Source organism: Ochlerotatus camptorhynchus, unplaced genomic scaffold (assembly GCF_037179485.1).
Source record: "Ochlerotatus camptorhynchus isolate MF236.1 unplaced genomic scaffold, CSIRO-AGI_Acam_v1.1 ptg000265l, whole genome shotgun sequence".
In the NCBI taxonomy this organism is placed as follows: Eukaryota; Metazoa; Arthropoda; class Insecta; order Diptera; family Culicidae; genus Ochlerotatus; species Ochlerotatus camptorhynchus.
This window is the reverse complement of record NW_027040755.1, coordinates 1,154,107-1,181,008: the sequence shown is the minus strand read 5'-3', so window position 1 is coordinate 1,181,008 and position 26,902 is coordinate 1,154,107. Positions and strand designations below refer to the sequence as shown.

Sequence of the window (26,902 nt, the reverse complement as noted above, 5' to 3'; positions counted from 1 at the left end):
CAATGACAATGACAAATCTCAGCACTGCCCGGGAGTGTCTGGTCTTGCCATAGTCACAATACTGATGAAAGAAATACGGATCGGAACAATCGGCACAGACCTACGCGACGAAATAAGGACTACGAAACTCGGAACATGGAACTACAAATCGCTCGGCTTCCCGGGTTGCGTTAGGTTAATCTATGACGAACTTCAACCACGCAACTTCGAAGTCGTACCAGAAACTTTGCTGGACGGGACAAAAGGTATGGAAAAGCGGGCATCGAGCGGGTATTTTCTACCAGAGCTGTAGCACCACCAACGAGCTGGGAACCGGCTTTGTAGTGCTGGGTAAGATGCGCCAACGCGTGATTGGTTAGCAGCCGATCAACGCGAGGATGTGCAAGTTGAGGATTAAGGGCCGTTTCTTCAACTACAGTATTATCAACGTGCACTGCCCACACGAAGGGAGACCAGACGACGAGAAAGAAGCGTTCTATGCGCAGCTGGAGCAGGTGTACGACGGCTGTTCGCAACGGGACGTCAAAATTGTCATCGGCGACATGAACGCTCAAGTAGAACGGGAGGCAATGTATAGACCGGCAATCGGGCCAAACAGCCTGCATGCCGTATCGAACGACAACGGCCAACGATGCGTGAACTTTGCAGCCTCTCGGTGTATGGTAGTTCGAAGTACCTTTTTCCCCCGCAAGGATATCCACAAAGCCACCTGGAGATCACCTGACCAACACACAGAAAACCAAATCGATCACGTTCTAATCGACGGGAAATTCTTCTCCGACATTATCAACGTCCGCACGTACCGCAGTGCGAACATAGATTCGGACCACTAGTTGCAGTATGCATGCGCTCAAAACTCTCGACGGTGCATAACACACGTCGAAGTCGAACGCCGCGACCCAACATTGAGCAACTACGGGACGCCGGAGTTGCCCAGGACTACGCGCAGCAGCTGGAAGTTGCACTACCCACGGAAGAGCAGCTTGGCGCAGCTTCTCTTGAAGATGGCTGGAGGGACATCCGTTCAGCCATAGGTTGTACTGATGCAGCGGCACTAGGTACTGCAATCCCGGACCGAAGAAATGACTGGTTTGACGGCGAATGCAAACTGTTAGTAGAGGAGAAGAATGCAGCACGGGCGAGAATGCTGCAACACCGCACGAGATTGAATGTGGAGCGATACAGACAAGCGCGGAACAGACAAAACTCGGTTTTCCGAAGGAAGAAGCGTCAGCAGGAAGACCGAGATCGCGAGACGATGGAAAATCTGTACCGCGTAAACGACACACGGAAGTTCTATGAGAAGCTAAATAGTTCGCGCAAAGGCTACGTGCCGCAAGCCGATATGTACAAGGACTTGGACGGTAACCTTCTCACGAACGAGTGTGAGGTGATTGAGAGGTGGAAGCAGTATCATGACGAGCACCTCAACGGTGATGCAGCAGAAAACGAAGGTGGCACGGCAACAGACCTTGGAGCACGCGCAGAAGACGACAGGCTACCGGCCCCTGATCTTCAAGAAGTTGAGGAGGAGATTGGTTGGCTGAAGAACAGCAAAGCAACTGGTGTAGACCAACTATCAAGTGAGCTTTTAAAATACGGTGGTGAAGTACTGGCTAGAGCGCTGCACTGGGTAATTGGCAAGATTTGGGAGGAGGAGATATTACTGGAGGAGTGGATGGAAGGTGTCGTATGCCCAATCTACAAAAAGGGCGACAAGTTAGATTGCTGCAACTACCGCGCGATCACACTGCTGAGCGCCGCCTACAAGGTACTCTCCCAAATTCTATGCCGCGGTCTGTAACCATATGCAAGAGAGTTCGTGGGGCAATACCAGGCGGGATTCATGGGTGCCTGCGCTACCACGGACCAAATTTTCGCGATTCGGCAGGTTCTGCAGAAATACCGCGAGTACAACGTGCCCACACATCATTTGTTCATCGATTTCAAATCCGCATACGTCACAATCGATCGAGATCAGCTATGGCAGATTATGCACGAGTACGGACTTCCGGACAAACTGACGCGATTGGTCAAGGCGACGATGGATCGGTGTGCGTTGTTCGAGTGTCGGGGACACTCTCGAGTCCCTTTGAATCTCGAAGGGGGTTACGGCATGGTGATGGACTTTCGTGTCTGCTATTCAACATCGCGTTAGAAGGTGTGATCAGAATAGTTGGGATAGACACGAGTGGCACGATCTTCAGGAAGTCCATCCAGCTCCTTGGCTTCGCCGATTACATTGACATTATGGCACGGAACTTTGAGATGATGGCGGAAACGTACATCAGACTGAAAGCTGAAGCTAAACGGATTGGACTTGTCATCAACGCATCAAAGACAAAATACATGAAAGGAAGAGGTTCTAGGAAAGACAGTGTTAGCCTCCCACCCCGAGTTCAGATTGACGGTGACGAAATCGAGGTGGTCAGCAGAGAAATTCAAAGACGCATTATGGCAGGGAATCGGTCGACTCCGTCGGTCGGCTCCGGTCGAATAAAATTCGCCGCGGCACGAAGTTGACTGTGTACAAGACACTGATTAGACCGATGGTCCTCTACGGCAACGAGACCTGGACTATGCTCGTGGAGAACCAGCGCACCCTTGGCCTTGGTGTTTTCGAACGGAAGGTGTTGCGTACCATCTACGGTGGAGTGCAGATGGATGACGGAACATGGAGGAGGTGAATGAACCACGAATTGCACCAGCTGCTGGAAGAACCTTCCATCGTGCACATTGCAAAAATTTGGTGACTGCGGTGGGCTAAGCACGTCGTAAGAATGCCGCACGACCACCCAGTGGAAATGGTTCTAGAAAGCGACCCAACAGGAACAAGAAGAAGAGGCGCGCAGCGGGCAAGGTGGATCGACCAAGTAGCAGGTGACCTGCAAACCCTTTGCAGACTACGAGGTTGGCGAAGTGTGGCCATGGATCGAGCAGAGTGGAGACGACTTCTTCGGACAGCAGAGGACAACAAGGCCTTTGCCTCATTGGTAAGGTGGTAAAGGTAAGCCAGCAAAATGTTAACAGGATTACAGTAACAATAATCGGATTTATTCTAAAATAAAAACTGTGTGGAAGTTGTTATCTTTTTGTGTACAGATATTCAAAGGGTAATTTGATAATTGTCTGTTATATATTTTAATCTAATAGCTTTGTGTTTCGAAGGTGTGCTCTTCAAACAAAAATCATCATCAATAAAAATACGTTTTAATATTGATGATCAATCAACTGACTATAAAGATTCAGAACTCCGAACTGCGACGATCGCTTACTCTCGCAGTTGCCCTTAACGTGCCCGAAAATTATTATAACGTTTCGAAGATCTGGACACATCTACAGCATCAATTCCGTGAGCACCAATGCTACCGACCCCAGGGAGGCAACTTCCACACCTTTACTTTCCTTCCGAAGGAAGGCGTGATCAGAGATGTTATGTCTCAGAACATCCCGGCGGTGCCGACTGGGATTGAACCCAGGGCTGCTGGGGTGAGAGGTAATCACACTTACCACTACACCACCGACGCCGCTAATGTATAGTTTTTGCATAGTGCTGATACATTATTATACAAATAATGCTCATGTTCATAGTTTGTCATACAATTGTATCTGCGGCATAACTGCCCATAGTTGTTTCTATATGTGCGAGTATTTATGGTCCGAAAGTGAGGATAATAATAAACAAATAAAATGTTTGGCCGGAGCGAAAGTCTCGACCAACAATTGAAAAGAGTCTATCAACCTTTGTGAATAAAACAAACGCACACCCAAGGCCGCCCACGCAAATCAATGGCATCAACTTGTAGAAGAAAGTTAGTGAGGATAACAAACTGTGCGTGCCATAAACGTCAGATAAGGACAAACATACTTTTGAATATAAAAACCAATAAATGATCCATAACAAATTTAAAAACGCTCCTAAACAAACATCCAAATGATCCATAAAACCCCAGTGAAAATCCCTTAGCGGTACATTTTTACTATTGTGTTGCTAAATTTTACATAAAGTATCGATCATATTGATATTTTTAAGGATCATTCACCCTTTTTTTAGAGATTTCCTGCAGTGTTTTATGGATAATTTGGGTGATTTTTAAAGCACGTTTTTCAATATTTCATGGATCGTTTTATCAATTCTAAAGGTGCATACTTAGGGTTGCCTCAGAAAAGTATATTTTCGATCTTCACTCAAAATCAACCGTCCCTCGTGGCCTGCTGCGTTATATTTCTCCACTTTTTTTCCACTCATGCAATGCATGCGCGTTCTTAGTGTGCTGTTCGCCTAAACGTAGGCATCCATCAAATAATCACAGCACTCGCCAAACACTGCTGACGTCCTCGTCGTCGTGATTGAATGCAAGTGCTTTTTGATGTTTGCCTCACTGACTGGCTCTATCCTATGACGCCTTTTCACAACGACTGGGGTGGGCCAAAAGGATTTCCTCCTGTCCCTGTGGGGGTTGTTGGGGGATTTTTTGAGAATGTGATTTAGTAGCTGGGATATTGCTCACAAAATGTCAGTGAGTTGTTTCTATTGTAGTCTCCCTTTACATACTGGTACTGGTATTGTCAGCACGAACGGAGGTTTCGAATCACGCAAAAACTTGTTGCACAAGTTGGGCACGGCTATACTAATAAATTTGGAAACCGCTTGTCGACGCCTAGGCAAATTAGATTTCGTGCCATTTGATGGACAAGTTTGTTCGATCTGATTTTGGGGGTGTTTATTTGGTGGTCGGTTGTGTTGATGGATTGTTTGGCTGGGAGTTGGTTTCAGAGGCATGGCGTGCTATGGTTACTACTACAGAGGATACTTGATTCACAATAGAATGACCAAAATTGATTAATTTAATTTAGATTTTATTTGTTTCGAATGTAATTTACTCAAAAAAAAACATTAATGAGTAAGGACACTTTTATGTAATACCAAGCGAGTAATTATTCAATTTGTACCTACAATGTTAGCGCAGGTTTTGCATCGGTTCTCACCCTCATGGAAATTCTATTCTCAGGGAAAATATTCTTGGCCACTCATTTCCCCTCGAATCAAGTGACACTTTTGTTTCGCTCCGTCGTCTCACCAAACTTCTGAGGAAGAGACTACTCTTTTGACTCTCTAGTGATGGGCCGAAATCAGAAGAGCGCCACACTGGAAGATATAATCGATGAACAGAACATTTTATGCTCGCGCATCGCTCGAAAATTCGTCATCAGAGCCAGAGGTTCCAGGTTCTGAGAATGAGAGTGACCGAGTCTCGCTCGTGCTCGTATAAATATTCGCGACGTATCAAACTGATGGTGGCACATGGTGAGAAGAAGATTCGAGCTTTGTTTTGAGGTGGACTGTAAAACGATGAGACAAAACTATGAAAAGTAGTACTTTTGTGACTCGCAACAAGTTAGCCTTGCCAGAAAACTATACACTCATATTCTCATCTCTCATAGTAGGCAGGATTTCAGCTTTGGAAAGTAAACGTGCTTTGATTGCCATTCCTACAGTTCGTTTACAACCTCGTGTTTGTCTCTCTAGTTGAACACCGTACAAATGGTATTGTAGTATAAGTAGGTCTTTCACGAAGGGAAATAAATTAAATTATAGCGACGTTTTCTTCTTCCCTCCTCTCGTATGGAATGCATGTCGTCAATAACTGTTGCGCTAAACTTGCCGCCCGTGCCATCACCCTCTCCCCACCCCCAATCAATGGACGGGCCCATTCAAAATGACTCCATTTGCCTAAAGAGAATATAATTGCGGAATCAAACAGGTTCTTGTTGCTCATTTTCGAGCGACAAGTGTGGATTAAATTTATGGTTGTTTTAATATGAAATCTTGAGCGCAGTTTGCGCATTCGCGCGAATAAGGGCATACCAGTCTGCTATGTGGTCGACGGAATTTTGCTCTCGCCGAAAGCGCCATCACGACACATCATCCGCACTCCGCGATCACAGCAGGCGGACGATTCTGTTCTCTCACTCAAACGGCGGCTATTACCTACTCATAGCAAAACTATAGCGGAGTGCAAGAATGCGAAGTTGTGCAGCAGGTTTCCATCAGCATGCAATTACACAATTAATTAAGGGAAACCGCAAATGTGCTTAAAATCAGCGAACGTCATTAAATTGCTACAACAACAAGTCATTCTCGCGCTCGTTTATTTTTGTGTTGTCGTTTTTTTTTTATTCCGTTCTCTGAATGGAGAAGTCGTTCGGTATGTAAATGGGAACCGTTCGAAAAAGGGTGGACTTGCCGTACGCGGCAAGTGGACTTATTTGGATGGGCAATTTTTTTTATCAAATCGATATGTGACAATTTGTTAATTAAACGACCACAGGTCGGCGAGTGAACATGGAAATTTAATTGATTTGAGAATCTTAAGCTGCAAATAAATTCAACATAACTAGTTCACTCAGACAGGTAGTCATCGGTGCTTTCCCGAAAAGTACCGGAAAGTTTTTGCACGTGTATGGATTCTTTCTTGACCGTCATAGCAGAGAGGCCATCGATCGTCAAGCCAGCGCAGCACCGGCTAACTAGATTTATGCATGCACATAGAGAAAATCAAATTAGTAAATATCAATTTCCCGTGTCGGCAAATCGCTAGACAAACCGCGTGTGCACTGTACCCCTTGACAACCGGCAGTGCAGCGCACGCTATGATCATTATCTGGACACTGAGTGAAGCGTGCGAATGAGTAGCCAGATCCCCAAAAATGGCCACGCAGCCGTTGACTGGTGGGCAACTGGTGGATAGATCAGCCGAAGAAAAGCGATTTAGTACCGCGTTTTCTCGCGCAATTGTTGTTGTTTTATTTCATCGCTTGTCGCCGTCGCCGTTTTGGATGGACGGTGATGAAGTGGTCGGTGGATGGTTGATGATTGAAAGACAGATGCGGTGGAGATAATTACCAGTTTGATCACCCTTGCTGCCGTGGCTATTTTTTACCTGTCTAACTTAAATACAAACAATTTGGAAACATTATTAGTAGCAGGGTCCCCTGCGCTTTGGTCAGAGAGCGTATAGGGCATCGTTGTGCCAGATTGGTCGAGGCACATTTCGAGTATGAGAAGGTGGTTACAGTTTGCTCAAAAGTGCCTGAGCAAAATGCAAGTACTTTCAATGATTACCCGTAGTTGCAATACCCAAGCAGCAACTTTGACTTTGTAAGAGTTGTTTACACCAGTATTTAAACTTAAAGAAGGTTTTGTAACTTTCATAAGGTGTACAATGCTGTTTGGGTAGTGAAGGTATAATTTTGAACTAAAATAGGATACAGTCAAAACATTGAGAAACATAACGCATAATTTTTTTAAAAAATGCCTGAATTTGCAACCGATGAACCATTCTGATGGCCTATGGGTACCCAAGTAACCATATAGTCGCAATAAAGCTTTGTATATACTCACTTTGCGATAATATGGTTAGTTGGGGAATCCGATGAAAATAATCACTTCTTGAAACTAATCCCGGTTGTATGTATTTCTTTCTTTCTTTCTTTTGCAATTTGCTTATAACACCGACGGAGTGCACATTCCAAGTGCTGGGTGACCTAAAGATGACCAGTGACACGGGACGGGAATGTCCTCCCAGAAAAGCAGGGGAATACAATAAAATTTGTTTTCGTTGAAGGATGTATCACAACAAAGGTAATTTAGATGCATAAAACAAATTTACATTTACGTGAACATCAAGGTACGATGGAGACTCACTCATCACATTGGAACAACCAGATAAGTACACTTGCTTTTTATTTTATTCTACACATATATCCCAATCAATTTATAACTAAATACGTGCCAGAATAAAAAGTTTTTTTTTTCTGGAAGTGAGAATACACTTGCGTATTTTTGCGGGGCTTATTGTATCAGAAAATGACCTCAGAATGTACGTGCAGAAACAGGCATTCTTGAAATGGGTCGTTTGATGTACGATAGAGCTGTCACCTTCCATCTCCAGGGCTAAAAATATTTGCACATTCGACATACAGAAAATGCAGATAAGTTTCTTCCATAAAAACTCTGCCGGTACAGAGGGCGATGGATTGTACTCACACACACACACACACACACACACACACACACACACACACACACACACACACACACACACACACACACACACACACACACACACACACACACACACACACACACATTATTAGTAGCAGGGTCTTTGGTTTGGTTTGGATCGCATCAAGGATCTAGCCAAGTTTTAAACTTGCATTCCTAGATGACAGTATGGCTCTGATGCTCCAGTTTTTGGCCTATGGGCCTACCTTAAATTTGAAACAAATTTGCATGGTTTTATTTCCGTAGATTTTTGGCAAAATCTATGTTCTATCGTTGTACTGAAATATATTTGGTAAATAATGATAACAATTTAAATTTAAAATAGGTTCAATTGAGGGACCCCTAGGGTCAAAAACTGGCACATTTACTCCACACTAAAAATACCCTGAAGATTTCAGATAAGTTTAAAATTGTTATTTTTGACATCACAAAATCTATTAAAGAAAACTACTTTTGTGTTTACATATAAAATGATTGCATTAATTCATAGCGAAATTGGACTTGTTGTTAGTGCGAACCTTGACCTAAGGTAACAAACGATCAAACTGAAATTTTGCAGAAAACAGGTAGACCCAATCTGGATATCCGAAACAGGTTGCAACTGAATCTTGAATAAAGTCGGTAACATTGAATTGCATTGCATATTTGATTCTACATCATCTAATTTAGTGATAAATTAATAAATTAATAATAAAACCAAATTTATTTATGCAGAGCGAGGCCTTAATTTCATTTTGCTTTTTAAATATTTCGTATTTTTTGAAGATCCCCATCATAACATAAAAATAAAATTTACATCAGCCTAAATGCATGCAATAAAACAGATACTATACAATGTAATATTACTTAGCCATTTCTTAATGAATTTCAAAAATTGTGGTACCTTTAGAATTCCTAGGGTTTGTAGATGATTTTGATTGCAAAAAGATTGGAAATAGAGTCGTCTACTTTTTTAAAAAGCGAAAAGAGTTGTTACACGTTTTTTTGAAAAGTGTGTTTGTAGGGTTTTGCAAATGGCGCAAGATCTGTAATTTAGATTAATGGGCACAAATGTTCACAATTAGCCAGAAAACAGTCATGGGTGCTATATATGGATCCTGGAGACAACGGAACGGTCCTCAAAAAATCCGGAACATCCGTAAAAGTGGTCAATCCATGTACCTGATCCTAGAGCTCTGCGTTTTTTTGAAAACATTAGGAACTGTGATATACAAAAATATTTGGGGTCGTGACATAAACATGTACCTGGATGGCCATGGGACCGTCCTCCGGAAGATCCGGAACATCCGTAAAAGTGGACAATCCATGAAACTGATCCTAGAGCTCCACGTTTTTTTTTAACATTAGGATCTGTGATAAAAGAATGAATTTGGGACATGGACCCAGATGGCCATCGGACCGTCCAGCGGAAGGTCCGGTACATCCGTAAAAGTAATAAATCCTCAATCCTGATCCTAAAACTCCGTGTTTTTTTTATAAACATTAGGAACTGTGATGATAGGAGCAATTCGGGGTTGTGACATAAACATGAACCTGGATGTCCATTGGACCGTACTCCGGAAGATCCGGAACATCCGTAAAAATGGTCAATCCATGAAACTGATCCTAGAGCTCCGCAGTTTTTGAAAAACACTAAGAACTGAGATGATAGAATGAATTTGGATCATGGAACCAAAAGGCCATCGGACCGTCCAGCGGAAGATCCAGAACATCCGTAAAAGTGGTAAATCCACGATCCTAATCCTAGAGCTCCGCGTTTTTTTAACATTAGGAACTGTGATGATAGAAAGAATTTGGGGTTGTGACATAAACATGAACCTAGATGTCCATGGGACCGTCCTCCGGAAGATCCGAAACATCCGTGAAAGTGGAAAATTCACAAAACTGATCCTAGAGCTCCGTGGTTTTCTTGAAAACGTTAGGAATTGTGATATTAGAATGAATTTGGGATCGTGACATAATCAAGGACTCAGATGGCCATCAAACCGTCCTCCGGAAGATCCAAAAAATCCAGTAAAGTGTTCAGTGTGTGTAACTGATCCTAGAGCTCCACGGTTTTTTCGAAAACACTTGGAACTGTCATATATAAATTAATTTGCGGTCGTGACATAGACATGTACCTAGAAGGCCATGGGACTGTCCTTCGCAAGATCAAAAATTTCTTTTATAATGGTCAATCCTCGAAACTGATCCTAGAGTTCTACGTTTTTTTTCGAAAGCATGTGGAACTGCAATATAAGAAAGAATTTGGGGTCATGACATAAACATGGACCATGGAAAAATGGCCATGGGGCCATCCTCTGGTAAGTCCAGAACATCCGTTAAAGAGGTCAATCAATGAAACTGATCCTATAGCTCCGCAGTTTTTTTTTACAAAAAACATGAGGAACTGTGATATTTGTGGTCGTGACAAAAACATGAACCTGGATGGCCATAGGAAGATACGGAAAATCCTTAAAAGTGATCCAGTGGTATCTTATATCACAGTGTTTATAAAAGAACTGCAGAGCTCTAGGATCGATTCGCGAATATGAACCCATGAATCCCGGCTGGTATTGCCCCACGAACTGTCTTGCAAATGGTGACAGGCGGCGGCATATAATCTGGGAAAGTGCCTTGTAGGCGGCGCTCAGCATTGTGATCGCGTGGTAGTTGCAGCAATCCAACTTGTCGCCCTGTTTTGTAGATTGGGCATACAACACCTTCCATCCACTTCTCCGGTAATATCTCCTCGTCCTAAATATTGGCAATCACCCAGTGCAACGCTCTAGCCAATACTTCACCACCGTATTTTAATAGCTCACTTGGTTGTTGATCTACACCAGTTGCTTTGTTGTTCTTCAGCCGACCGATCTCCTCCTCAACTTCTTGAAGGTCAGGGGCCGGTAGCCGTTTTCTGCGCGTGCTCCAAGGTCTGTTGCCATGTCACCTTCGTTTTCTGCTGCATCACCGTTGAGGTACTCGTCATAGTAATGCTTACACCTCTCAATTTTATGGAGTGACCATTTTACGGATGTTGTTGATCTTCCGTCCGATGTTTTGGACTTACCAGAGGATGGCCCCATGGCCATTTGGGTCCATGTTTATGCCATGACCCCAAATTCTTTCTTATATCGCAGTTCCACATGCTTTCAAAAAAAAAACGTAGAACTCTAGGATCAGTTTCGGGGATTGACCATTTTTAAAGATGTTCTACATCTTGCGAAGGACGGTCCCATGACCTTCTAGGTACATTTTTATGTAACGACCGCAAATTATTTTATATATGACAGTTCCAAGTGTTTTCGAAAAAAACCGTGGAGCTCTAGGATCACAATTTTTGAAATTCATGAAGAAATGGCTAAGTTATGACATTGCAAACTTGCCGTTACACGTTTTTCGGAGGCATCGTATTCGGAGTGTTAATTGAAAGACCTATGTGAGTAGGGTGCTTCATTCTGTAAAAAGTATGTACATGCATTGATTCATATCTTCAAAATATAAGGCTATGTGTGTGCATATAATCCATCTTCCACTGACCTACAGTGATTTTATGGAAGAATCTTACCTACATCAATTTGTTGATAAATTTGTTTTTATCAATAGATGCAAATATTTTTATAATCTCATAATATAAGTCTGCGCAAAAATTGGTGAAGAATTATGAAGGTTTAGAGGTCACACAAATGATTTTTGTGAAGTTTGCATGGGGATTATTATGGAAGCAGAACAAATTTCACAAATATAGCTCTATCTCCAGGGTCATCCCACACTAAACTTTAGTTCCAATATTTATTAAATATTTTTAAATATCTCGTAAATATCGCTACGTATTTTCAATCATTGAATTTCTAGGTTTTATACCCATCATAGTAACGTTTGTTTTATGACCGGTTGCTAGTGCTGTGTTTGTTGTTTTTTGCACCATCAGTTCGATAATTTTAGTCGCGTGATCTGATCATTTTTAAGAGTATAAAATGAGTTTATTTTATATGAAATGTGAATTCATTGTAAAGGGTGAGTATTTCAAATCAGCATACGAAAGGATATAACAAAATGTATGTTTTTCAGTGATCTAAAATGTGAAAATGAAGTACACCAAGTCTTTTTGATCCGTTTTCTCTAACATCAGAATCCTAGAAGACGATTATGGAACCATAGAGCTTTAACTGTGAACAGTCCCCAGCAATTAAAGAACATTTAATTACTGTACCTTCAGTGTAGCGTGTTCATCATATGGAAGTGTTGTCCATATTTGTGGAAGAATGTATGTTGTTGTTGACTGTATATATTATGAAATAAAAGCTGCACTCAATGAAATTGTTTATTCTCAAGACAACTAAACATTTAACAGACTAATCATAGTTTACCGAACCACCGAATCTATAAATAACAATAATTTGAAAATAACAATATGGGTTTTTAAACGATAAAATGAAACATGGAAAATGGAGCATTTTTGTAAGGTTATCGTTCAGCTCATTAATTCATTTAATGAGCATGCCCCCAATATCACCATATTTTTTATAATTTGTCCACTAGAAACTAGTTCAAGTCTCTAAGGTAGCATCGATTAAGTACGTCAAGCTCTGGGGGGAGGGGGGTGGGTGTTGTTACAAATGTGTGACAAGCAATGCATTAGGTAGTGGAACAAAGTGACGAATGGGAAGGGGGAGTACATTTTCTCTATTTTTTGCGAGGAGTACTTAATGCATGCTTTCCAACTCAATGGTTCCAACACAATTGGATTTTAGGGGGAAATAATAGATTTTCTTTAAACGAATCCTGTAGGACCATAATTTCCCCATGGGAATGCTCAAAGTAAGCGTCTGTAAGAAAAATATCAGGTGAATTGAATGTTATGATAGTCAATTTTAATAACCGTTCTAAATTTTGTTCTGAACCGATTTTTCGATTTGCACTTGTCTAACTTGGCGGCCTTTATGAGCTTCAAGTAGAAGGGCATCGGGGAAATCCATGGGAATGTTGTTCATTTCTGCGACCCATAATGCTACGGAAGCTATGAGACTCGGCTCTCCAGATGCCACAAGTTCCGATACCAGCTCCCATCATCTTAAATGTCCGTAGTCATTAGAGTGATGCAAAATTTGAAATTTTCGCTCCACAATACTTAAACGATTCCAAAGCGGATTCTGACTAACCTCTCAAAATTTGAACCCATTTGGTGAGAAACTGAGATGGCACAAACCATTTGAAGTTTGTATGGGAATTACCATGGTAAAACCAAGATTTTTGTTCATGTCTATCTAATAATTCACCATATCGGTCTGCTTGTAAAGCTTTCAACTGTTTCAACAAAATTTTCCCAGCTACAACTTTGCTGAAAACCACTTTTTGATTAAATGAAAGGATCGAAAGTTATCAATGGTTCAATGCGCTGATGTCTTATGATCATGCTCAATCAACTGCTCAGCAGGCAACATTGGTGTTTCTGGGGCGTTGAATAGGACACAAAATTCATGGCTACTATGTCACACTGCAAAATACAGTGTTGCCTACAGAGCAGCTGCTTGATCATGTCATAAGTTTACCAATCTCTTAAATAATTAATAACTGTCTCGTTTTACATAGGAACAATCTTCAGCAAAGTTGTAGCTGAGAAAATTTTCTATAATAATGGCTATCGAACTGTTTCGCAGCTCAATATGTAAAAAGACTAGAAGGCAATGAGCAAAAAGTTGAGATTTCCCATAGTAATTTACATGTAAACTTCAAATGGCTTGTGCGAAGTCTGTTTCTAACGAAATGAGTTGTAACTTTGGGAGGCTAATCAGGACCCGATTTGAAACCATTTAAGCACTGTGGAGCGAAAAAGTCAAATTTTGCGTCAGTCTAGTAGTCATTATCACAGGAGCAAGATCCTAGTGGGTGAAAACCTTCGTTAAAACTATACTTATAACAAGATAGTCATTTCCAGATCTGTATTTTAAACGATACATTTAAATGAGCAATAGTCGAAAGGTTCCAGCGGCCATCAGTATAGCTTCCTCCTGGGAGTGGATCAAAGATCACGTACGATACGGTCAGTATTGTTTGACACCGGGACTTCTGCGCCGTCTCTGAAGGGGACGTGTCTACATCCCTTACTGCTGGTCTAAGCCAGTCGGCAGTTGTTGGGGTGGGCACCTAAGGCCTGTTTTGCTCCCGGGTCTCCGGGCGTTGGCGAGGTAGGGAGAGTTTTCGGAATTATGAGAAACTTTACAAAAGGGGTTAATTTAGACTTTAGTTGAATGGTTTTATTGATCCAATGGCGGGCGGTAGGTGAAACACTTACGTTGCTGCAATAGAGAAACCGGCCGCTGTCTATGTCAAGCTGCCGATCCTCGTGGCTATCGGCAGCTATAGTGTTAACTGATCCCGGATCCTGGGAGACCACGGACGTTAGCTGTCCCAGAGGTTGCAATATCGGTCTCCGAAAGGCACAGTATCACCGCCTTATAGGCTCTTCATACACTACCTTCCAAAAGTTCCAATCGCCACCCGTCACGAAACGAATAGGTGGCTATCGGCTACAAATAAACATACTGAACACTGTTTCTTGTCCTATCGTCTCACAATTATACGCAACAAAAAAACTGTTACCGTTCGGTAACAATATAATAAATGTTAAATGTATACAAAATCAGATAAGATTTGAATCAAAACGTCAGATAAACAAACATTTTTTTTTTTTTTTATAGGCTATAGCAACCGAGCAAACAAACCATCGCTAGATATTTCTTAAGTATGTATAAATATTCCGAGGTATCTATAGGTATATCGATAGAAATACATAGTTTAGAGTGGGATGCCCCTAGCTCTATCTCTAGGTTGTCTAGTTGTCCAAACTGTTTGTGGATGCTATGCATGCCTGTTTTATCGATCGAAGCAGGCTACGGATGGAATCGGACGCACTTTTTCAGCTGCAGTGACGTTTAAGTGAAAATAAAATCTTGGGCCGTTCGCAATACTGAGTTTCAACACTGTTTCAAACTACTCGACAATTCTAAAATTTGAAACTGCAACACGATCAGCGCAACGCACAGTTTAGAAAAGGTGTTTGGTATTCATCCCTACATATGTGTGCGTATGCAAAGTTTGTTTGCTGCGGTGATTTTAGCATTAACGGAGAATGTGATTCAGATTCAAGAACTTGTTTCTTGGAAAACGATGATTACAACAATGCAATCCAGTGTGAGGTAACAAGTTCGAATATTTTTAGAAAAGTAGCAGATCAACCTGACGTCTAGAAATTCATGGAAATCTGCAAACACGTGAAGATTCTGGAATAATTTTTAAGCTGCCTGGTATTATATGAAATAATCTCTGAGAGATGTGATTTGAAAACCTATGACCACTTGAAGTATTTTGCAATAATTTCTAAGACACCTGATTTCAAGAGAGAATCTTTGAGAGACGTGATTTAAATTGTTGAATAGTCGAAGATCTTCAAAATAATACTTGATCATCGTAAAGTATTGAAAAAAAATATCAAAAGAAGTTTTTGGAGATATCTGATCACTTAAAGGTCTTTGGAATAATTTCTGAGTCACGTGATATCAGAAGAGAATATCTGAGAGGCGTAATTTGAATTGTCAGTTACCTTCAGAATTGTAAATATCATCCAGAAGCCTTGAAAAAGTATCCTGAGGATTTAATGAAGATCTCTGATCACTTGATGACCTTTGGAATAATTTCGGAGCAACCTGGTATCATAAGAGAATATCTGAGAGACGTGATTTGAATTATTGGTTAGTAGAAGATTTTTAGAATAATTGATCAACTAATCTGGTTTCCTAAGAGAATATCTGAGAGACATTATTTGAATTGTTGGAAGTTTGGGATCATTTCGAAGACTTGAAACAATATTCGGAGTACTTTATGGAGATCTCTGATTACCTGAAGGGGTATGAAATAATTTCTGAGTAGCTTGGTATCATATGAGAAAATATCTGAGAAGATAACCTGAGGGTATTTAAACCAATTTCTGAGTAACCTGGTATCGTGGGTGAATATTTGAGAGACTTCTTAATTTGAATTGTAGGACAGTTGAAGACCTTCAGAATAATACTTGATCAACCTAAATACTCAAACAAATATCATGAGATGATTTTGGAGACCTCTGATCACCTGATTGTCTTTGGAATATTTTCTGAGTCACCTGCTATCATGGGAAATTATCTGGGAGATGTGATTTGAATTGATGGATAGTTTAACAAAATAGTATCTGCTCAAACAGAAATCTTGCATAAGTACCCACAGGACTTTATGGAAATCTTAAAACACACGAAGGTCTTTGGAATAATTTCTCAGCTGCCTGGTATCATATGAGAGAATATATGGTAGAGATGTAATTTTAATTGTTGGATGGTTGGATATTTTCAGAATGATACCTGATCAACCTGAAGCCTTGAAAAAGTATCCTGATCATCTGATCGTCTTCGGAATAATTTATGAACAGCCTAGTATCATAAGATATCGTGATTTGAATTGTTGGATAGTTTTTTTTAACAAGTTCGTCTATTTACTAGGCTCAGTCGTGTGTGACACTTTGCGGAGCCAAAAATCAGTAATTTTTGAATTTACATTTTCAACAACAGTAGTTCTAGGTTAGTATTGGGTACCAATTACTCGTGATGGGCTCGAGGTTAATGGGTAACAATTACGATTGAAAAGAGCTAGGTAGGAAACTGGTTTTTGAAGCCTCCTTCAGATACTACTCTCGGACGGTTGATCATATGCTGGCTGGGCAGGGGCAAGTAGCACAGAAACAGCAGGATATTAAGACAGGGACACAATGGCTGGAAAATGTGTGGAAAGAAGGGGATGGTCACATCAAACTCTAACATCAGACACCAAAGGAATTCGTAGATCGCCTGCATGTAGGGAAGATCACGGGTTCTCAATACATATCTTACTTCACGGAAGGGTTGTCTACCTCGGGCCACTAGGGTATCCAACAGTCGTGCTCTGGAGGCGTCATTACCCGGGCAATATCAAACAGCGTGATCGATGTCATCATAACCGGTTCTACACCTACATGTCAACAAGGCTTATTCTGTAGAGATGTGCGTCTAGCGAGTAGTGGTTGGACATAAGTCTTGACATCACGTGAATGAAGCCCCGACTTACATCCAGACCTTTGAACCACGCTCTCGAAGAAACATTTGGAATAATGAAATGTAACCACCGCCCAAGAGAATTACTTGTCGAATCGTTTTGCCAACTTAAAAGAGAACTCTGACGTACTAATGGGAAAAATCCATCATGTGAAATTCTTCTATCAAAAATCTCGCCTTGTTGTGCGCCCACCTTTGCGAGAGAGTCTGCCTTCTCATTGCCTGGGATTGAGCAATGTGAGAGGACCCATACAAAGGTAATCATATATGATCTTTCGACCAGCAAACTCATCTGCTCCCTTACCTTTGAAAGGAAATAAGATGAGTGCCTACCTTGTTTCATCGCCCGAATAGCCTCAATCGAACTGAGACTATCCGAGAAGATGAAGTAATGGTCTATGGGCATGTCGGAAATCATCCCCTGATTGTTGGATAGTTGGAGACCTTTAGAATAATATCTGATCAACCTGAAGTAGCATAGTATAGCATAGCATAAAGCAGGTTGCACAATGTCTTAGGTGGTACGAGCTCCAAACTGTTGTTAAGAAGGAGACCCACCTTCATCCGTTGTTGTTAGATAGTAATTTGTGATTAATTACTACCTCTTAGATAAAGGATATGTCTCTTTCCAACAGACCAGAGCTGTCCTGTGTCCTGGCCACGTCCTTGCATCTGGTGGGAAAAGGGGAGGAATGTTAGTCTGACACTTACTTAAGAGAGATGCTGAGAACTCATCGACCCCTCATAAGTGTCACCGGAAGGGTGGATTTTTGTTAGTAGGGAGGGTAAGCCATAGGATACGCCCAACCGGCGTTACTAGTAATCGTTAAATCAAGCATTTAATAAATAGAAGCTGTAAGTAGTTTATCTGTCAGTTATTCCTGCCCATTACCTAAACATATATTATTCAAAGCAGTCTTCAGATTTTGGAATTAAGAAACGTTATCAGGTCGATCCGATTGCTCCTTTGCGCTTGAAAATGTTTGTTGATCCTAAAAATATGCACATTTCAGTCTGATCGATAGGAGGTTCTCATGTATAAAAGGTTATTAATAGTATGTGGAATCGTAGATTAGAATGAAGATTCGCCCTTGGCCTAATTCTTACTGTCATGGCATTATGGATAACATCTGCCTGCAATCATTTCTTATGAATGCAAGAAGCTTGAACCCGGGAGTTAATAGGCGATAGCTCTACCGCAGTTACAATTTCAATTTCAAGCCCGTTTCAAGAACGCAAGCATTTCGAAGCTATTTTCACACATGATAAACCCTGCTCCATTACATTATCGATGCAAATATACACCATTGATAATGTTCTGACACTTTCATTCAACCAGTAGTGCAATAATTGATTGACGCGTATTTAGTAAGTTTTTAAATGATCGTCTTGAATTAGATGGATATTTCCTATCGAGGACAGAGGAACGAAAAGGGAAATAAACTTAGCTGAGCGTAACTAAGCGTAGGTTAGAACAGTCGGCACTACATGCAACGGATAAGAATTTGAAAATTTTCACTTAATCCACTTTTCAAGATCACTTCTGTACTTTCAAATTAACACTTTTTTAAAATGAAACTTTAAATTTATACCATTTTCACTAGAACGAAAACGACGCAGCAAAACAAAAACGCGTCATTTTCGCAGCGCGGCCTACTTCGATCTCTCAATATCTGATCAACCCAAGGGGTTGGTCACTCTACACAGTGTGCCAAAATCAAACTTGGGCACACCCGGGCGAAGTCATTGGTGCTGTTTGGCACCCATGGTTACAATTTATATGATCTTTGAAGCTACTGACAACACTGAACTTTTTCTGCGTTTGCGCAGTGTGCATGTGTCAAAATTTGTTATTGATGTTGCTACAATATAATCAAATTATTTTCAAAACAACCGTGAATTTCCACCAAGTCTCGCCATGGATTCTCAAAATCGTTACACCCGTGACGGCAGTCGCATCCACATTTCCTCCCAGACGAAGAATAGCTGACATCGGTATCTTGACCTGACCGAGGTTTCCGGTCTTGACTACACGAACTAGCGATGCAGCTCCCACGGCTGCGGATGCTGGTCGAATTTTAGAGGAGGCGGACCAGAAGAAGGATCAGCAGCAGCAGCAGCAGCATTGGAAGTAGCCGCGGAAGTTGCATCGCTAATTCGTGTAGCCGTGGTCGACGCTGGAAATCTGGGTCCGGTCTCGACAAGCGGTGCTAGAGATTTAATCGGAAAGTCAACAATCAAACAAAAACTATACCATCCGACCATTTGAACTGCTCGAATACATCCATGGCGGTGGCTGCTACACCAACCATTCCATCGTTCAACGTATAATGTTGGAGGACCGTCTTGGCAAAATCTCAAATAGTTCAACAAATTATTTTTACTCTCTTGACTTTTTGCACTTTCAAAGCTAACGTGTTTTCGATGTTCTCGTTGCTCCACGCACCGTTCATCTTCTTGGAGGAAGAGGAGAAGCACAACTTCATAATGAACGGGAATTTCAGGATCGACCGCGCTGTGGTTGCACTTCATGATGGCGTTCGCCAGGGTTGCTTGAGAACTCGACCAATCCGGTGGAGGAACTTTCCGATTTCAGCGGGAACATTCGCACTTGCGACGGGTGGCTGTCCTTGGTGGTGAATGCAGTCAGCAGCAGATCCTCGAACGGCATACGGATGGGCTATTGAAGAAGTGGAGAATGCGATTTTTGCTGGCCTGGGAAGCGATTGTTCTTGGAGGCGCTGTAGACCTTGAAGCTGATCGAATTGTCCGGCAGGGTGTGCGGGTTGGTGGACTCTGACAAATAGTTCTGCTAGGAAAATGCATTTTGGATTTTGCTACCATCATTTCCATCCATTCGATGATGCTCAAGTGCTGGATGCTGCGTTCGACTGGTTCAACTACGATGGCATCTCCCATCTGGACCATGGCGGTACCCTCGTTGGTCTTCAGGAACTTTATCCTGACCGAGATCCTGACAACATTTCCATACAGGCAGAACAGATTGAACAGCTTATCGGGGTTGGCTGTGTTGTTATCGAGTCCGTAGACCATCATCACTGCGCCCTGTTGCTGTGCCGGTTGAATGAAGTTGACTGGTCCGTTTCGGGTCAGCGGTGCGTCCTTCATCAGTCCGACGTGTGTTCCGGCCGGAGTTGGTTTCCAGTTTTCCGACGGATGATAATCGGGCGGTGCAAATCCGTTTCCTCCGCCGGCTCACAGAAGGGCTGGTTGACTAATGATTGACGTTCGTTGTGCGGAGTCGGCCTTCCGCAGAAGATGGAAGGATCGTGTAGCAACGGAGCTCGTCCGTTGCAGGCATCCTTGGAGACGGATGCATCCAGCACAGACAAACAGACGTAACTCTTCATTGTGTATCTTCGTTCATGCATTTAACGGTTGTTTTGAATATTATCAGTTGCGCGAACTACTCGCCGCAGCGCTGGCATCGGATCACTTTGACGTTTCTATACATTCTATAGAACTTTTATGCAATATTGTTTGCGAGCTAGCGAGCAAGCTTGTTTTCCGCGAGAAGCCTGAGAGATGTCGTTACTGAGGTCATATGTTTTGAGATACTATGTTTTCAAGAAAAACATTTTCAAAGAGTTACGTCTGTTTGTCTGTGCATCCAGTGTATAGTCCCACAGGGAGTCCGTGTCGTTTTTGAAAACATTGAAAAACAAAACAAAAACAAGAGCTGTTAAAATACAGGGTTGCCAAGCAAGGCATTATTTACAAGCAAACAAAAGTCAGTTCAATGACTTCTTGGCACTGCCCGTACAGCTGCGGCACCCTGAGGTACACTGAGAAAAATGTAGGCGCATAATAAGTGTGTAGAGTGACCACCCGTTGGATCAACCTGAAGTCTTGAAAAAATATAAATAGGACTTCATGGAGACCTTAGATCCCCTGAAGATCGTTGGAATAATTTCTGAGCTGAATGGTATCATATGTGAGAATATCTGCTTGATGTAAAAGACGCAAGTGTTTCATGAAATTCTGTAAAAAAATTAAATAAAAAAAAAGTTGTTTTATTATAGCTAACTTGTTTACAAAGTTAGTAAAATAAACGAGTTTTCAGTACTGATTATGGTTTACTGGAACAGTCATCAAACTTAATTACATTTACTTTTTGTCATTGTCCTCCGTTCCACCTCATGTACTTGACTTCAGAAATTTTGAAAACAGCAAATTCATCTGAAAATCAACGCTGGAGTACAGAAACAGCCATGTAATTTATGCACTGCTGTATCGACTTCCAGATGTTCCATTTACTTTGAAGGAAAAACATTAAATTGCCTGTAGAGCTCCACACTTAGTCACGCAATCTGGCACACAAATAAAGCAACCAGCCGACTAAACCGAGGAAGCGTTGATCACTCAAGCAGAAATAGCACTGGATTAGCTCAATTAAAGCAGCATAATTACTCCTCTGCCTCTAAACATGTTAACCTCGGTCCCCAAATTTTAAATCGCCAAGATTCTTTTTATATTTTATCACATATTATTTATTATTTATTATTTTTTGTTCATCAACATACTGAAAAAGTCAACATAAAAATATGTAAAACAATATTTTACTAAAACTGACAGCAATTATTTTACTGATTAAAACGGTAGCTTTTGGCAGTTCTGGGATTTTACGATTTAAGGAGTTTTTAGTTTACCACAACCACTGAGTTGAATACTGAAAACTCAGCTGTTACCAGTAAAATTCTACCGACTTCGGTCATCTTATCTCTGTGTGAAGGAATATGGGTGTGCCGGATGAATTTGAAATGAAAGCACTTCAAATTGTTAGTTTTCACATCACATGTATGTAAACAAGCATACAAACTTGTCAATCAATGATATTGAACCGCATGGCCTGCTACAATCGGTCCCGTTAGCATCAGTCCCCATCGAAAGTTGCTCACGAGAGGGTGGTAGGCACTCACGCTCACCCGCCGCCCGGAGTTCCATGTTTTTTGGAGATGTATCACTTCTCATCGAAGTCTCCCCTGTTTTATATCGTTTCCAATCGGTGCTTTTTCTCCTTCGCTGCTCTGCTGTTTGTGGTGGTGTCTGTCGTTTGGGGGGTCAAATCGCGAGAGAACGTTCTGTTTGTGCTTGCGCTGTGCTCGCTCAGTGGTCAATGGGTTCGCTCCCCGCATCGGCAAACTCACTTTGATTTGTAATGTCGTTTGGGTCGAACGTGTCCGTTTCGCTGTCGAGCCTCATCAGATAAATTCGCCTCTCGCCTGGCTGCTGCCGCCCCTGTGTGTCATCATCCAAGTAGCCATCGCGTTTCAGAAGCTGCTGGTGCGTCCATTACATTGTGTACGAGGGCTCCACAGCCGCCAGGCCTGCTTAGTGATTTTTGTTTGTTTGTTGGGGTTCTATCGAGCAGAGTGCCGTGAGGGGAGAAAAGTTTTCCTCCGTAGCGCCAAAGCGAGGATACCGTAGCAGCATCCACTCTCAGCTGTTAGTGCGGTTGGGGGTTTCGATTCTGGCTTACAATCTTATTGTTAGTTTGCGAAAATAGCGACGAGAAGCAAAAAGTGCTGTATGTGATTCTTTTTCTCAAGGTGGTTCAGTTGTGAAGTGAAGGAAAAGAGCAGAAGGGAGTGTAGTAGCAGGAGCAGCGGTAGCGAAGCGTTACGGGCAGTGTGTGTAGAGAAGATACAAGTTTGCTACAGCCCTGACTCTCGAGAAGCAGAGGGAAAAGTTGTGTATGTGTTTTTCGGCTTTGTACGGAGAATAGTGAGCAGCCGAATTAATAATTTTTGCGAGTTTTGAAGTAATACAATTTATTAGATTTTCACGCTGATGGTGGATTGAGTTGGATGAACCGTAAATTCTGCTAGAAGCTCTCAAGAACGAAGCAACCCGAAAAGAAACGATGGCCTACCTTGCAAAACAGTACACCGAACGTAGCAGGCAAAGGCAGTTTCGATTTTTGTCTACTTCGACTTACGCTTTTTCCTTTGCAATAGAGCAATAGAGTGCAAATGCATGATAATACAATAATTGAATTAATAATAATCTTTTGTGCCTGTATGGTTGGAAGTCACTTTGGCAACAAGTTTCACTCCAGTCTTTGCTCGGCTGTCTCATTCACAGTTCCGTTTTTCCTTCTTTGGATCACTCTACCAAATCCAGCCCGACATAATCCTATAACCTGAATGGATAAAGCAAATTTATATTCATAGAATTCGTACACAATTATCATTGAAGTAATTTTTGACAGATCGGTTATCGATTGTAGTACTGTTCTCATTATCACTCAATACAGGCATCACTATTGATGCTATGACTTCTACCCATTAGCAGGACTTTGTGCAAGGGAAAAACATAGAACAGTAATTAATACAACAGCGAGCGGAAAATTGCTTTCGAGATCCATTCTGCTTTCGATTTCCATTTTTCACGGTGAATTTTCCATCCACCACTTCCACCAACACACTCATATCAACGACGAGAGACAAAAGAAAGAAAAAAATATCTGAGAAGCTGAGAAAATTCTCTTTTCCCGAATCTGGATCTGCGCGCTGAGTTTGTGTATGTGTGTCTGTGTGGTACGTAACAAAAACAGTAGCAGTAGGCCACGGGGGGGAAATTTTCGAGTGAGAGTAATCTGCACGGAGCTCAGTGTTTGTTGAGAGAAAGGAAAAATCTTGCTAAGTGAAAGTTCGCAATCTCGTGACGTACAGGTGGTGGTGGTGAGTGCCATGCACACATACAGATAAACCCACGCACATACACATACACAAACGAATCGGAGGCATCTCGTGTCAGCACGTGTGTGAGAGTTAATCCTTGTCAGAACAAGGATCTGGGATTTCAGCGAACAATAATTTACCTATTATCCCGAATACTAGCCGCGGTGAGCGTGAATCCGAAGCAACAGAGCAACCTGTGCTGGTTAACTGGAAAGAAAGGATATAGGTAGAAGAAAAAACATAAGAAGAATATAGCATAAAACACGGTAGAATTTTCACGAGTGTGAAGACGGGCAACCAGTGCGTTTTTTCATAATTGTGGATTTGTGAGTGTTAGGAGGAGACAAGGAAAAAGTGTACCGTCATCATGGCTGACGAGGAGAATACCTTGGACGAGATGCCCATGGCCGAGAATAAGTTCGGGATGCGAAACCGCGGCCGAAAAGGAGCGCTCAAGAAGAAGAACGTCTATAATGTCAAAGATCATCGCTTCATTCCGCGCTTCTTCAAGCAGCCCACGTTCTGCTCGCACTGCAAGGATTTCATCTGGTGAGTAGCGAATCATAACAGAGAATCTTCGCCTACTATACCGAACCGAGGAGCCCACTCAAATATTGGAGGAAAGTGGGGAACGGAGGGTCAACAGTCCCATTCCATTCGTATTGAAACGCGAACTGTAGTAGGCGTGGGAAAGGTTCAATTTCTCAAAACACCTTATTGCCCTGGAAAGAGGTTCGCGGGGAAGGGGGATTGTTTCTCCGGTGGGGTCGCGCTAAACTAACCAAGCGATGAAATGATCGATGACGAAGATTTATGGAAAGGATTTGCATTTTCCGTGCGATAAAACTTTTTTTTTTTTGCTCCGGAAGAGCAAGCGAACAGATGCTGTTTTGGGCATTGTTTGATGGCGAGGAAAATCTATTGTGACTGGTCGGAAATTTATGGCGGGGATTGAGGTTTGTCGTTCCCTTCGCTGGTTATAACTGGGAGTTAGTCAGTAGCTGTCGCATGGTGAATCGATGAAGAGAGTTTTGATTGAGGTTGTTTGCGTTTAATTAGAATTCATAATTCATTAGACAAGTTGACTGTGTAATGAACTTTGTTCTGTTGGTAGTCTTAATAGATGATTGGGGGTAATTCGGTGTCCTTTTGCATTAAGAAGGACTGCTATCTTAAACTTGCATGGCGTGCATTCCAGGCTCGACATCTTTGAAGAAGGTTTAATCAGGGCGAGTTTTGAACCAGAACATGATGACTCGAAACCCAAAATGGCATCAGATATCTTCTTGCAGTCCTTACACGTAGCACGTCATCTCCATTCCAAAAGTACCCCTATTGTAAAAGTCAGAAATTGATGTGATTTCGCAAACCGGAAGTCGCAAATTTGGATTCCAAAATGACATAACACATAAATTTGTGGATTCTACACGTCAATTCTATTCCGAAAATATTTTTATTGTATGGTGTTGTGCGTTTTTCATTAAACTGGAAGGCACCATTTATGAATAGGAATCTCTCCTTAGCTATCCTGTATGATGGGGATATGGGTAGATAAAGGCAATATTGAGCAATGTGTGAATTTTTCGCATGCAAATAAATATTTTCATTCGGTTTCCATTACATTTTCTTATCGTTTCGCAATAAGCAAATCGGTGGAGAAAACTATTGGAAACTAATGATTTTATACGGCTGGACAGTGGTTTAGTTCTACTTTCAAATGCAATTAGTTTGGTTTGCCCAATTTTGAGTTGTTGGTCGTAGAAAAGTGAATAGCTCATAAAATATAAATGATAACTTACTTTCAAAGACAAAATTACGTAGGTATTTTTATAATACATAAAAAATTTAGAGCTTGTCGATGACGAGAAATAGCTACCGAAAAAGTTATCGACAATGCATTGATTTTAAGATGTCTTCATACAAAAACCATACATATCTCATTAAATGTTATACATTGAGAGTTGATTTCTTCTGCAAACATGCTTGTTTTAATATTAAATAAAACTTTGTCGATGAACACCATTTTCAAGTATTGTTTAAAAAAAATTCTTAATCCAATCATTCCTTGTTAAAAACTTGGTCTAGTGACTCATTCAGTCCGATTGTGTTCGACCTAGTGACCATAAAATATGTCTCTATATCTCAGTAATTCTGGGTATTTGAAACATGAGGTCTGGCTGGCTACAGGAATCCCCCGAATATTTACTTTTTGTTTCTTTTATATAATTATTCTCGTTTTGGATGGATCGCTTCCAGTTGAGCTGACTGATTAGTAATCATGGCTAGTGGCCGTTATTTTGGGATGAATGGTCAACGTATAATGGATCAAAACATTATCGTTACGATGAATGGTTTATTTTTGAATATATCAAATGATCCATTTAGTTGAATATACATTCAACAAAAAAAGCTTCCTGTATGAAGTAATGAAATTGAGTTGTTAGTGGAATGCTCAAAAACAGCAAAAGGATTATCTAGGGTATGAGTACTTAAGGGGGTTACACTTTGATACATCTTTAGTGGGATTGACACTGATGAAGACTGTTCATTGTAGTCAAAATACGTATCTGTCATGGATACAGGAATGAATTAAGTGGAATTAAATGGAAGGTAACCCGGTTTTGACAAGGCTCGGTAGCTCAGTGGTTACCGTTTCTGCTTACTGAGCTGAAGGTTGGGATTCAAAGGTGTGTTTGGTCTCTAGTAGCAACTTCGAGTAGGACTTCGAACTAATCATCCTTCCCTTCGCAACAGATTGAATTAGTGTGCTTGTAGATTGAAAATGGAAAGCTAATCCTATGCACCATTTATGTGCTTCTCTGTGCAAGTGGATTAGTTCTGATCAATCACGGAGAAGAAACTATGAAATGCACGGCCCTAAACAAAAAGAAAGATAACCCTTCCTGTAGTTTTGCTACTGAAGATTTAACCTCAAATATGTGATCACAACTTTAAAAAAAAATCGAACATTGATCACTTTCTCTTTTTTTTTATTAAAAACTGGGAAATTGTTTAGATTTGTACCGGGAAAA

General features: G+C 41.5%; 2 protein-coding genes across 10 annotated transcripts in view; both read left to right on the top strand.

Annotated features, from left to right (window-relative positions):
* Positions 1–26,902, top strand: part of aay (phosphoserine phosphatase) — a 169,273-nt gene that overhangs the window by 107,214 nt on the left and 35,157 nt on the right. The window lies entirely within an intron of this gene.
* LOC135705295 (protein kinase C, brain isozyme-like) overlaps positions 22,328–26,902 on the top strand; it is a 147,479-nt gene continuing 142,904 nt past the window's right edge. Inside the window, exons 1-2 of one of the 9 annotated variants that reach the window (XM_065226954.1) lie at positions 22,328–22,948; positions 24,030–24,419. In XM_065226954.1, coding sequence (XP_065083026.1) covers positions 24,238–24,419 — 182 coding nt within the window. In that variant the 5' untranslated portion in view covers positions 22,328–22,948; positions 24,030–24,237. The other 8 variants (XM_065226951.1, XM_065226950.1, XM_065226949.1 and 5 more) reach the window with 8 other exon arrangements.